Raw genomic sequence first — 10,419 nt, 5'->3', positions numbered from 1 at the left:
GTCCATTACACCTCCAATTTTGGTGTCATCTGCAAACTTAGTAACTGTACCTTTTATGCTCGCATCCAAATTGTTTATGTAAATGACAAAAAGTAGAGGATCCAGCACCGATCCTTGTGGCACTCCACTGGTCAAAGGCCTCCAGTCTGAAAAACAACCCTCCACCACCACCCTCTGTCTTCTACCTTTGAGCCAGTTCTGTATCCAAATGGCTAGTTCTCCCTGTACTCCATGTGATCTAACCTTGTTAATCAGTCTCCCACAGGAAACTTGTCAAACGCTTCTCTGAAGTCCATATAGATCATAGGCAAATGTCCTGATGAGGAGTCTTGATAAAGGGCTTTTGACCGAGACATCGATTTTCCTGCTCCTCGGATGCTGCCTGACCTGCTGTGCTCTTCCAGCTCCACTCTAATCTAAACTCCATATTGATCACATCTACCGCTCTGCCCTCATCAATCCTCTTTGTTAATTCTTCAAAAAACTCAATCAAGTTTGTGAGACATGATTTCCCACGCACAAAGCCATGTTGACTATCCCTAATCAGTCCGTGCCTTTCCAAATACATGTATATCCTGTCCCTCAGGATTCCCTCCAACAACTTGCCCACCACGTCAGGCTCACTGGTCTATAGTTCCCTTGTATAGTTCTTGTCCTTACTACCCTTCTTAAACAGTGGCACCACGTTAGCCAACCTCCAGTCTTACAAATATCTCAGCAAGAGGCCCTGCAATCATTTCTCTAGCTTCCCACGGAACTCTAGGGTACACCTGATCAGGTCCTGTGGATTTATCCACCTTTATGTGTTTCAAGACATCCACACTTCCTCCTCTGTAATATGGACATTTTGCAAGGTGTCACCATCTATTTCCCCACATTCTGTATTTTCCATATCCTTTTCCACAGTAAATACTGATGCAAAATCTGGAAATGGTATCAATGAAAGATCTATGACCTTTCCTTTTGACACCAATAAAATTCAAAGCAGATTGGGTCACCTGAGCAATGTTTTTCATAGAAACTCATGCGATCCCAGCATACGGTCCATTACTATTTTCCACTTCCTTGAAAGACTATTTGCATGATTTAAATGATAAAAGTTGTCAGTGCAGATCCTTCACCTGGAAATAAAATATGGCCTAGAAATATTCGATAACAAGTTGAAAAATAAGCAGCAAAATTACCTATTTCTGCACACCAATATTCCTCTTTGTGAGAGTTTTTAAATATGAAGCAGATTTCAATATTAAAAAGTTGAAACAATTCAATCATTAAACATATTTTCAATATTACTATACCTGAACCTGTGTGTCAAAATCCTCCATAACAACCTTCCACATTTGGCTGTGACGAATGTTAAACAAATCAAAGGATAACTGCACAATAGGTACAACCAGGTCATTAACCCTTTTTACTACATCATCAATCCGCTTAGGGTCTCCAGTTACAGCCTTTAGTTCTGGTCCAAATATGTTGTAAAATTCTTCTCGTATCTGTTGATTTAACAAGATCATAATGTGATTTTCTTTATTTAATCTGTGTTGCTCTGATGTTTATAATGATTAACAGAAAAAGAAATTTCTTCATGACAATAAAATTTCCACTTATTACCTATTCATGACTTACTAAATTTGCACCAATGAGAATGTACAAAAGGTGAACAAGAAGCAGCGTTACAAACTCTGGGGTGGCACAGCTACCACGAATATATGCTGCAGAGTTTCAAACAAATACATATGTTATGACAAAAACAGCAATTGCTGAAAAAGCGCAGTAGGTCTGGCAGAATCTGTGGAGAGAAATCAGAGTTAATGTTTCAGAACTGAGGAAGGGTCACTGAAACCGAAATGCTAAACCTAACTTCTCTCCCCAGATGCTGCCAGACCGCCTAAGCTTTTCCAGCAATTTCTGCTTTGGTCTCTGATTTATAGCATCCAGTTTTTTTCAGTTTTTATTACATATGTTTTGCATCTGCAGAGTAACTGTATATTATCCTGTATCTAAAATAAACCTGCATGTATGTGTCTGTACAATAATAATTCTTGTTGTAGTCTAAAGATACTTTTTGTGTCTTTTTTTTCCGATTATAATTTCTGATGTAATGTAGAATGTGAATTTCTAAGGAAATGGAGCAATTTAGGCATAGGTCAGGACAGTGAAGTTGAGAGTCAGCCATAATTTTATTAACTGACTGAATAGGTATGCAAGACTATATACACGACTTCTCACATCTTCCTTATATTAGGCAGCACGGTGGCACAGTGGTTAGCACTGCTGCCTCAGAGACCCAGGTTCAATTCCTACCTCAGGTGACTTTCTGTGTGGAGTTTGCACATTCTCCTCGTGTCTGTGTGGGTTTGCTCCGGCTTCCTCCAGTTTCCTCCCACCATCCAAAAATGTGCAGGTTAGGTGAATTGGCCATGCTAAATTGCCTGTAGTGTTAGGTGAAGGGGTAAATGTAGGAGAATGGGTCAGGGTGGGTTGTGCTTCGGCAGGTCGGTGTGGACTTGTTGGGCTGAAGGGCCTGTTTCCACACTATAATTAATTTAACTGTTAGATTTTATGGCTTCTCATTTTTAAAAATACAAATACTACATATGTTTTATTGTGACTTTCCAGTCATTCCTTTCCACTGTTTGTTTATGGCAATCCTGCAGCTGTTTACTGGCCTGCCATTGGTTTTCTCATGGGTATGTTTTATCAGCTCCCCTGAGTCACAGAGTGTGCAGTATGGAAACAGTCGGTTGAACTCGTCCATGCTAACCAGATATCCTAACTTATTCTAGTCCCATTTGCCAGCACTTGGCCCATATCCATCTAAAGTCTTCCTATTCATATACCCATCAAGATGCCTTTTAAATGTTGCAATTGTACCAGCCTCCACCACTTCGTCTGGCAACCCATTCCATACACGCACCACCCTCTGCATGAAAACGTTGTCCTTTAGGTCTCTTTTATATATTTCTCCTCTGACCCTAAACCTATGCCCTCTAGTTCTAGACTCCCCCATCCCAGGGAAGAGACTTTGTCAATTTATCCTATTCATGCCCGTCATGATTTTATAAACCTCAATAAGGTCACCCCTCAGCCTCCGATGCTCCAGGAAAAAGCAACGTCCTTGTAAATCTTTTCTGAACCCTTTCAAATTTCACAACATCCTTCTGATAGGAAGGAGACCAGAATTCCACGCAATATTCTAAAAGTGGCCAAACCAACATCCTGTACAGCTGCAACATGACCTCCCAACTCCTGTACTCAATACTCTGACCAATAAAGAAAAGCATACCAAATGCTTTCCTATCTACCTGCAACTCCACTTTCAAGGAGCTATAAACCTGCACTCCAAGGTCTCTTTGTTCAGCAACACTCCCTAGGACCGTACCGTTAAGTGTACAAGTCCTGCTAAGATTTGCTATCCCAAAATGCAGCACCTCACATTTATCTAAATTAAACTCCATCTGCCACTCCTCAGCCCGCTGGCCCATCTGAACAAGATCCCATTGTACTCTGAGGTAACCTTCTTTGCTGTCTACTACACTTCCAATTTTGGTGTCATCTGCAAACTTACTTACTATACCTCTTAGGTTCACATCCAAATCATTTATATAAATGATGAAAAGTAGTGGACCCAGTACCGATTCTTGTGGCACTCCACTCGTCACAGGCCTCCAGTCTGAAAAGCAATCCTCCACCACCACCCTCTGTCTTCTACCTTTGAGCCAGTTCTGTATCCAAATGGCTATTTCTCCCTGTCTGCCATGAAATCTAACCTTGCTAACCTGCGTCCCTTGGGGAACTTTGTCGAATGCCTTACTGAAGTCCATATAGATCACGTCCGCATCCTGCCCTCATCAATCCTGTTTGTTACTTCTTCAAAAAACTCAATCAAGTTTGTGAGACATGATTTCCCAAGCACAAAGCCATGTTGACTATCCCTAATCAGTCCTTACCTTTCCAAATAAAATCCTGTCCCTCAGGATTCACTCCAACAATTTGCCCACCACTGATGTCAAGCTCACCTGTCTATAGTTCCTTGGCTTCTCCTTACCACTTTTATTAAATTGCGGTACCACGTATCTCCAGGCACTTCTTTACCATCAAGACATCTCATCCATTTTCAGCTTTTTAAATCCTAACCCATCCCATAAGTTTTGTTCAAATTCCACAGCAATTAGAGACAGGCAATAAAAGCTGTCCTAGCCTGTAACATTCACTTCGCTTTCATTTTCTTGGCAGCAGTTGCAATGGGAGGAGCGACAGCGAGGATTAGAGGCCTGAAGGGAAGGTAGGGGTAAAGTGTAAAAACTTACCTCATGTATAGGGAAAGTGCACGCTGAGCAGGAGTGGACACGGGCCTGCTGGATAAGTGAGGCTTTATATTTGGGCTGTTGCTTTACCTGAAACACTAATCAGGAAGGTCTCCCACCCATCCTCCTCCTCTAACGAAAAAAACACTGCTCTGGTAAGATGACTAGTCTCTTTTTTTCCTCTCTTTTAGTTTTCAGTAGGCCTTCTGTAAGCTAAATTTATTGGGAATTTAGAATAGTGGGAATGGAGGTTAGGGCAGTTGAATATTCCTCCTATAGAATGTGGGAGATAAGGGTCACCACCAGTATCCCTGCCAACTGCATCTGCGTTAGGTGCACCCAATTTCAGCTCCTCAAAAATCGCGTTAGGGAACTGGAGCTGGATGAACTTTGGATCATTCAGGAGGCAGAGGGGGTTACTGAGAGGAGTTACAGGGAGGTAGTCACTCCTCAGGTATAAGAGAAAGGCAGATGTATTACCATCAGGGGACGGAAAAGGAACTGGCAAACAATACAGGGATCCCCTGTGGCCATTGCCCTCAACAACAAGCATACTATTTTGGACATTATTAGGGGGAGCAACTTACCAGGAGTAAGCAATGGGGCACAGGTCACTGGCACAGACTCTGTCCCTGTTGCTCAGAAAGGAAGGGGGATAAAGAGCAGAGCATTAGTCATCAGGGACTGCATAGTTAGGGGAACAGACAGGAGGTTCTGTGGGAATGTGAAAGACTCACGGTTGGTGTGTTGCCTCCTAGGTGCCAGGATTTGTGATGTCTCTGATCATGTTTTTGGGATCCTTGCGGAGGAGGGAGAGCATATAGGCATCAGCAACATTGGTAGGACGAGAGATGGGGATTTAAGGCAGAAATTCAAGGGAGCTAGGGTGGAAGCTTAGAACTAAAACAAACAGAGTTGCTATCTCTGGTTTGTTGCCCATGTCATGTGCTAGCGAGGCGTGGAATAGGAAGAGACAGGGGTTGAACAGATGGCTAGAGGGATGGTGCAGGAGGGAGGGTTTTGGATTCCTGGATAATTGGGGCTCTTTCTGGGGTGTTTTGGACCTCTACAAACAGGGTGGTCTTCACCTAAACCAGAGGGGTACCAATATCCTGGGGTGTGAAATTTGCTAATGCTCTTTGGGTGGGTTTAAGCTAATTCAGCAGGGGGGATGGGAACCCAAACTGTAGTTCAAGTGCACAAGAGATCGAGATTAGGGAGGTCCGAAATAAGGTTTCAGAATCATAAGAGGGCACCGGCAAGCAAGAAGTTGATTTGAAGTGTATCTATTTCATCACCAGAAGCATTCGGAATAAGGTGGGTGAACCTGAAGCATGGGTTGGTACCAGGGATTTCAATGTTGTGGCTATTTGAGAAACATGGGTAGAGCAGGGACAGGAATGGTTGTTGCAGGTTCCAGGATTTACATGTTTCAGTAAGAACAAAGAAGGTGGTATTGTTAGTCAAGGACAGTATTACGGCTGCAGAAAGGATGTTTGAGGACTCGTGAACTGAGGTAGTGCAGGCTGAGATTAGAAACAGGAAAGGAGAGGTCACCCTGTTGGGAGTTTTCTATAGGCCTCCGAATTGTTCCAGGCATGTAGAGGAAAGGATAGCAAAAGTGATTCCCGATAGGAGCAAGAATGACAGGGTGGTTGTTATGGGGGACTTCAACTTCCCAAATATTGACTGGGAACACTATAGTTCAAGTACTTTAGATGGGTCAGCTTTTGTCCATTGTGTGTGGGAGGGTTTTCTGACACAGTGTGTAGACAGGCCAACATGGGGCGAGGCCACGTTAGATTTGGTACTGGGTAATGAACCCAGCCAGGTGTTAGAGTTAGAGATAGGTGAGCACTTTGGTGATAGCGATCACAATTCAGTTATGTTTACTTTAGCAATGGAAAGGGATAGGTATACACTGGAGGGTAAGAGCTACAACTGGGGGAAAGGCAATTATGATGTAATTAGACAAGATTTAGGATGCAGAAGGAAACTTCAGGAGATGGGCACAATAGAAATGTGGAGCTCAGTCAAGGAACAGCTACTGTGTCTCCTTGATAAGTCTGTACCTGTCAGACAAGGAGGAGGTTGTCAAGCGCAAGAGCAGTGGTTTACTAAGGAAGTTGAATCTCTTGTCGAGAGGAAGAAGAAGACTTATGTTAGGATAAGATGTGAAGGCTCAGTTAGGGTGCTCAAGAGTTACAAGGTAGCCAGGAAAGACCTAAAAAGAGCTAAGACGAGCCAGAGGGGCATGAGATATTGTTGGCGGATAGGATCAGGGAAAACACTAAAGCTTTCTATAGGTATATAAGGGATAAAAGAATGACTAGAGTAAGATTAGGGCCAATTAAGGACAGTAGTGAGAAGTTTTGCGTGGAGTCAGAGGAGATAGGGGAAGTGGGAAATGAATATTTTTCGTCAGTATTCATATTGGAAAAAGACAATGTTGTCAAGGACAATACTGAGAAATAGCCTACTAGACTGGATGGGATTGAGGTGTACAAGGAGGAAGCAATTCTGGAAAGTCTGAAAATAGATAAATCCCCTGGGCCGGATGGGATTTATCCTAGGATTCTCTGAGAAGCCAGGTTGGAGATTGCCAAGCCTTTGGCTTTGATCTTTATGTCATCTTTGTTTACTTTGTCCAGAAGACTGGAGGACAGCAAATGTTGTTCCCTTGTTCAAGAAGGGGAGTAGAGACAACCTTACTTCGGATGTGGGTAAAGGTTATAAGAGATAGGACTTATAATCATCTCAATAGGAATAAGTTGATTAGGGATAGTCAACACTATCCCTTATAGCGAAGGGTAGGTCGTGCCTCACAAATCTTACTGAGTTCTATGAGAAGCTGACCAAACAGGTGGATGAAGGTAAAGCCATTGATGTGGTGTGTATGGAATTCAGTCAGAGGTTTGATAAGTTTCCCTATGGTAGGCTATTGCACAAAATATGAAGCTAAGGAATTGAGGGAAATTTAATGGTTTGGATCAGAAATTGGCTGGCTGAAAGAAGACAAAGGGTGGTTGGTGGGAAATGATCATCTTGGGGTTCAGTTACTAGTGGTATACTGCAAGGATCTGTTTTGGATCCACTGCTATTTGTCATTTTTATAAATGACCTGGATGAGGATGAAGAAGGATTTGTCAGTAAATTTACGATGACACTAAGGTCAGTAGAGTTGTGGATAGTGCTGAAGGATGTTGTAGGTTACAGAGAGATATAGATAAGCCGCAGAGCTGGGCTGAGGGGTAGAAAATGGAGTTTAATGCAAAAAAGTGTGAAGTGATTCACTTTGGAAGAATGCAGACTACTGGGCAAATGGTAAGATTCTTGGTAGAGTAGATGAGCAGAGAGATCTCAGTGTCCATGTATATAGATCCCTGAAATTGTCACCCAGTTGATAGGGCTGTCAAGAAGGGATACAGTGTGTTAGCTTTTATTAATAGAGGGATAATGTTTTGGAACAATGAGGTGATGCTGCAGCTGTACAAAACTCTGGTGCAGCTGCACTTTGAGTATTTAGTACAGTTCTAGTCACTGCATTATAGGAAGGATGTGGAAGCTTTAGAAAGGGTTCAAAGGAGATTTACTAGGATATTGCCTGGTATGGAGGCAAGATCTTACGAGGAAAGATTGAGGGACTTGAGGCTGTTTTCGTTAGAGAGAAGAAGGTTGAGAGGTGACTTAATTGAGATATATAAGATAATCAGGGGGTTAGTTAGAGTAGACAGTGAGAGCCTTTTTCCACAGATGGTGATGGCTAGTACAAGGGTACATAACTTTAAATTGAGGGGTGAAATATAGGACAGATGGCAGAGAGTAGTAGGGGCATGGAACGCACTGCCTACAACAGTTGTAGGTCAACTTTATGGGTATTTAAATGATCACTGGATAGGCATACGGTCAAGAATGTAATAGTGTAGGTTAGATGGGCTTCAGATTGGTTTCACAGGGTGGTGCAACATCGAGGGCCCAAGGCCTGTACTGCGCTGTAATGTTCTATGTTCTATATCTTTAAAATACTTACTGCAGCAGATACTTATCTACTCTAACAAACAGTTACAATGTTTATTGTTTCAATTCAGAAAGATGAAAGAGTCAGGGTGGCAGCAGCAAACTGTGGATTGTCATGCTAATGTTTTCAAGTGAAGCAAAGATGTGTAAGTTTTGTTTCGTTTTCACCAGACTTGTTAAACAGCACTGAAAAAGTAAGCAAGCCAAGAAGGTTATCAAAGAAATCTACAAAACAGAACAAGACCATTTCATACATTGACCGTGCTCATTCCTGGCAAGGACAACCTGAATTTATATTGTCCATTTAATGCTGAAAAATGCCTCAAAGAACATCACGGAGAGGTGCATGGTGCATGATGAGTCAAAGAATTTAGGAGGGCTGATCAAATGCTTGATCACAAATAATATATTTTAAGTACAATATTAAAAGACATAGGTGGCCCTGGCAAATTTGAGAGGGTGTGAAGTTTAGGATACTGAAGGCATAGTCAACAATGTTGCATTGAAAATAGCCAGGAAGGGGAAGGTGCGAAAGAAGCTATATTTAGTGAATTAGGAAGTTCTGGAGGAAATGACGTACTAGATAAGAATACAGAGGTACAGCTAAGTGTCCTTTCCCTTATAAATTGTCAGATTATTGACAATTCTTATTCACTCCTTCCCTTGTAGATCACAATGTGACATGTCACAATTGTTCTTTCTCATAGAAGAGCATGTTTGAAAGAATGAGTTTGCATAGGATAGAAGGAGATGGTTTCGAGAGCCCAAAAGAAACAAAGCCTTCATTGTATTGTTAATTATGACCGTGTGCCTTGGTGATATTATCCTAATGTATGCAATGAAAGTATTTCTTTTTGGGCTATAGATACCGTTAACAAGAAATGGTGGTCCAGATCATTCCATACTCCTCTCCACTCTAATACCTGACCAAACTGCCACAACATTCGACAAAAAATGTACAGAAAAAGGAAAGAAATCTCTCACTATTTTTCTCCCCAAGGAAGGCATTGACAGTATACAAATATTTCTGAACATTAAACTTGAACTTGTATAACAATTAGCTTCCAATCAGGTTTGCCTATTTAATTATTTTCGATTTTGTGATATTAAATGAACAGGCTTATGTTACACATAATAGTATATTATTCATGACCAACAATAATGTTTCTGTCTTTATGAACAATTTGTAGGAAATTGGGAGTAATGCATTAAAGCTCTTGCATACAGATCATCTTTAACTTATATATCCCTCTCTTTATTTAGAATCAAATACTGTCTTTAAGAACATAGAACAATATAGCACAGAACAGGCCCTTCGGCCCACAATGTTGTGCTTAACATTTGTCCTCGCTTAAGCACCTATCCATGTACCTATCCAATTGCCGCTTAAAGGTCACCAATGATTCTGACTCTGCCACTCCCACATGCAGCGCATTCCATGCTCCCACCACTCTCTGGGTAAAGAATCTACCCCTGATATTTCCCCCCTATACCTTCCACCTTCACCTTAAATTTATGTCCCCTTGTAATACTCTGTTGTACCCGGGGAAAAAAGTCTCTGATTGTCTACTCTGTCTATTCCCCTGATCATCTTATAAACCTCAATCAAGTCACCACTCATCCTTCGCCGTTCCAATGAGAAAAGGCCTAGCACTCTCAACCTATCCTCGTACGACCTATTCTCCATTCCAGGCAACATCCTGGTAAATCTTCTCTGCACCCTCTCCAAAGCTTCCACATCTTTCCTGAAGTGAGGTGACCAGAACTACACAGTACTCCAAATGTGGCCTAACCAAAGTCCAGTACAGCTGCAACATCACTTCACGACTCTTGAATTCAATCCCTCTGCGAATGAACGTTAATACACCATAGGCCTTCTTACAAGCTCTATCCACCTGAGTGGCAACTTTCAAAGATATATGAACATAGACCCAAAGATCCCTCTGCTCCTCCACCTTACTAAGAACCCTACCGTTAACCCTGTATTCCGCATTCTTATTTGTAAATAATACTCTGTATTCCTGTTACTCCTTCCAAAGTGAATCACCTCACACCTTTCTGCATTAAACTCCATTTGCCACCTCTCAGCCCAGCT

The 10,419-nt window shown here is 41.9% G+C and overlaps 1 protein-coding gene across 1 annotated transcript in view; it reads right to left on the bottom strand.

The window, feature by feature from the left end:
- dnah10 (dynein axonemal heavy chain 10) overlaps nt 1-4,134 on the bottom strand; it is a 243,067-nt gene extending 238,933 nt beyond the window's left edge. The window contains exons 1-2 of the mRNA XM_043715328.1: nt 4,071-4,134; nt 1,299-1,486 (exon numbers count right to left, since the gene is read on the bottom strand). Coding sequence (XP_043571263.1) covers nt 1,299-1,486; nt 4,071-4,098 — 216 coding nt within the window. The 5' untranslated portion in view covers nt 4,099-4,134. The remainder of the gene's footprint in view (nt 1-1,298; nt 1,487-4,070) is intronic.
- Nucleotides 4,135-10,419: the final 6,285 nt, after the last annotated feature.

Source organism: Chiloscyllium plagiosum, chromosome 25 (genome assembly GCF_004010195.1).
Source record: "Chiloscyllium plagiosum isolate BGI_BamShark_2017 chromosome 25, ASM401019v2, whole genome shotgun sequence".
Lineage (NCBI taxonomy): Eukaryota > Metazoa > Chordata > Chondrichthyes > Orectolobiformes > Hemiscylliidae > Chiloscyllium > Chiloscyllium plagiosum.
The sequence above is the reverse complement of the archived record's forward strand: the minus strand, read 5'-3'. Positions and strand labels throughout refer to the sequence as shown.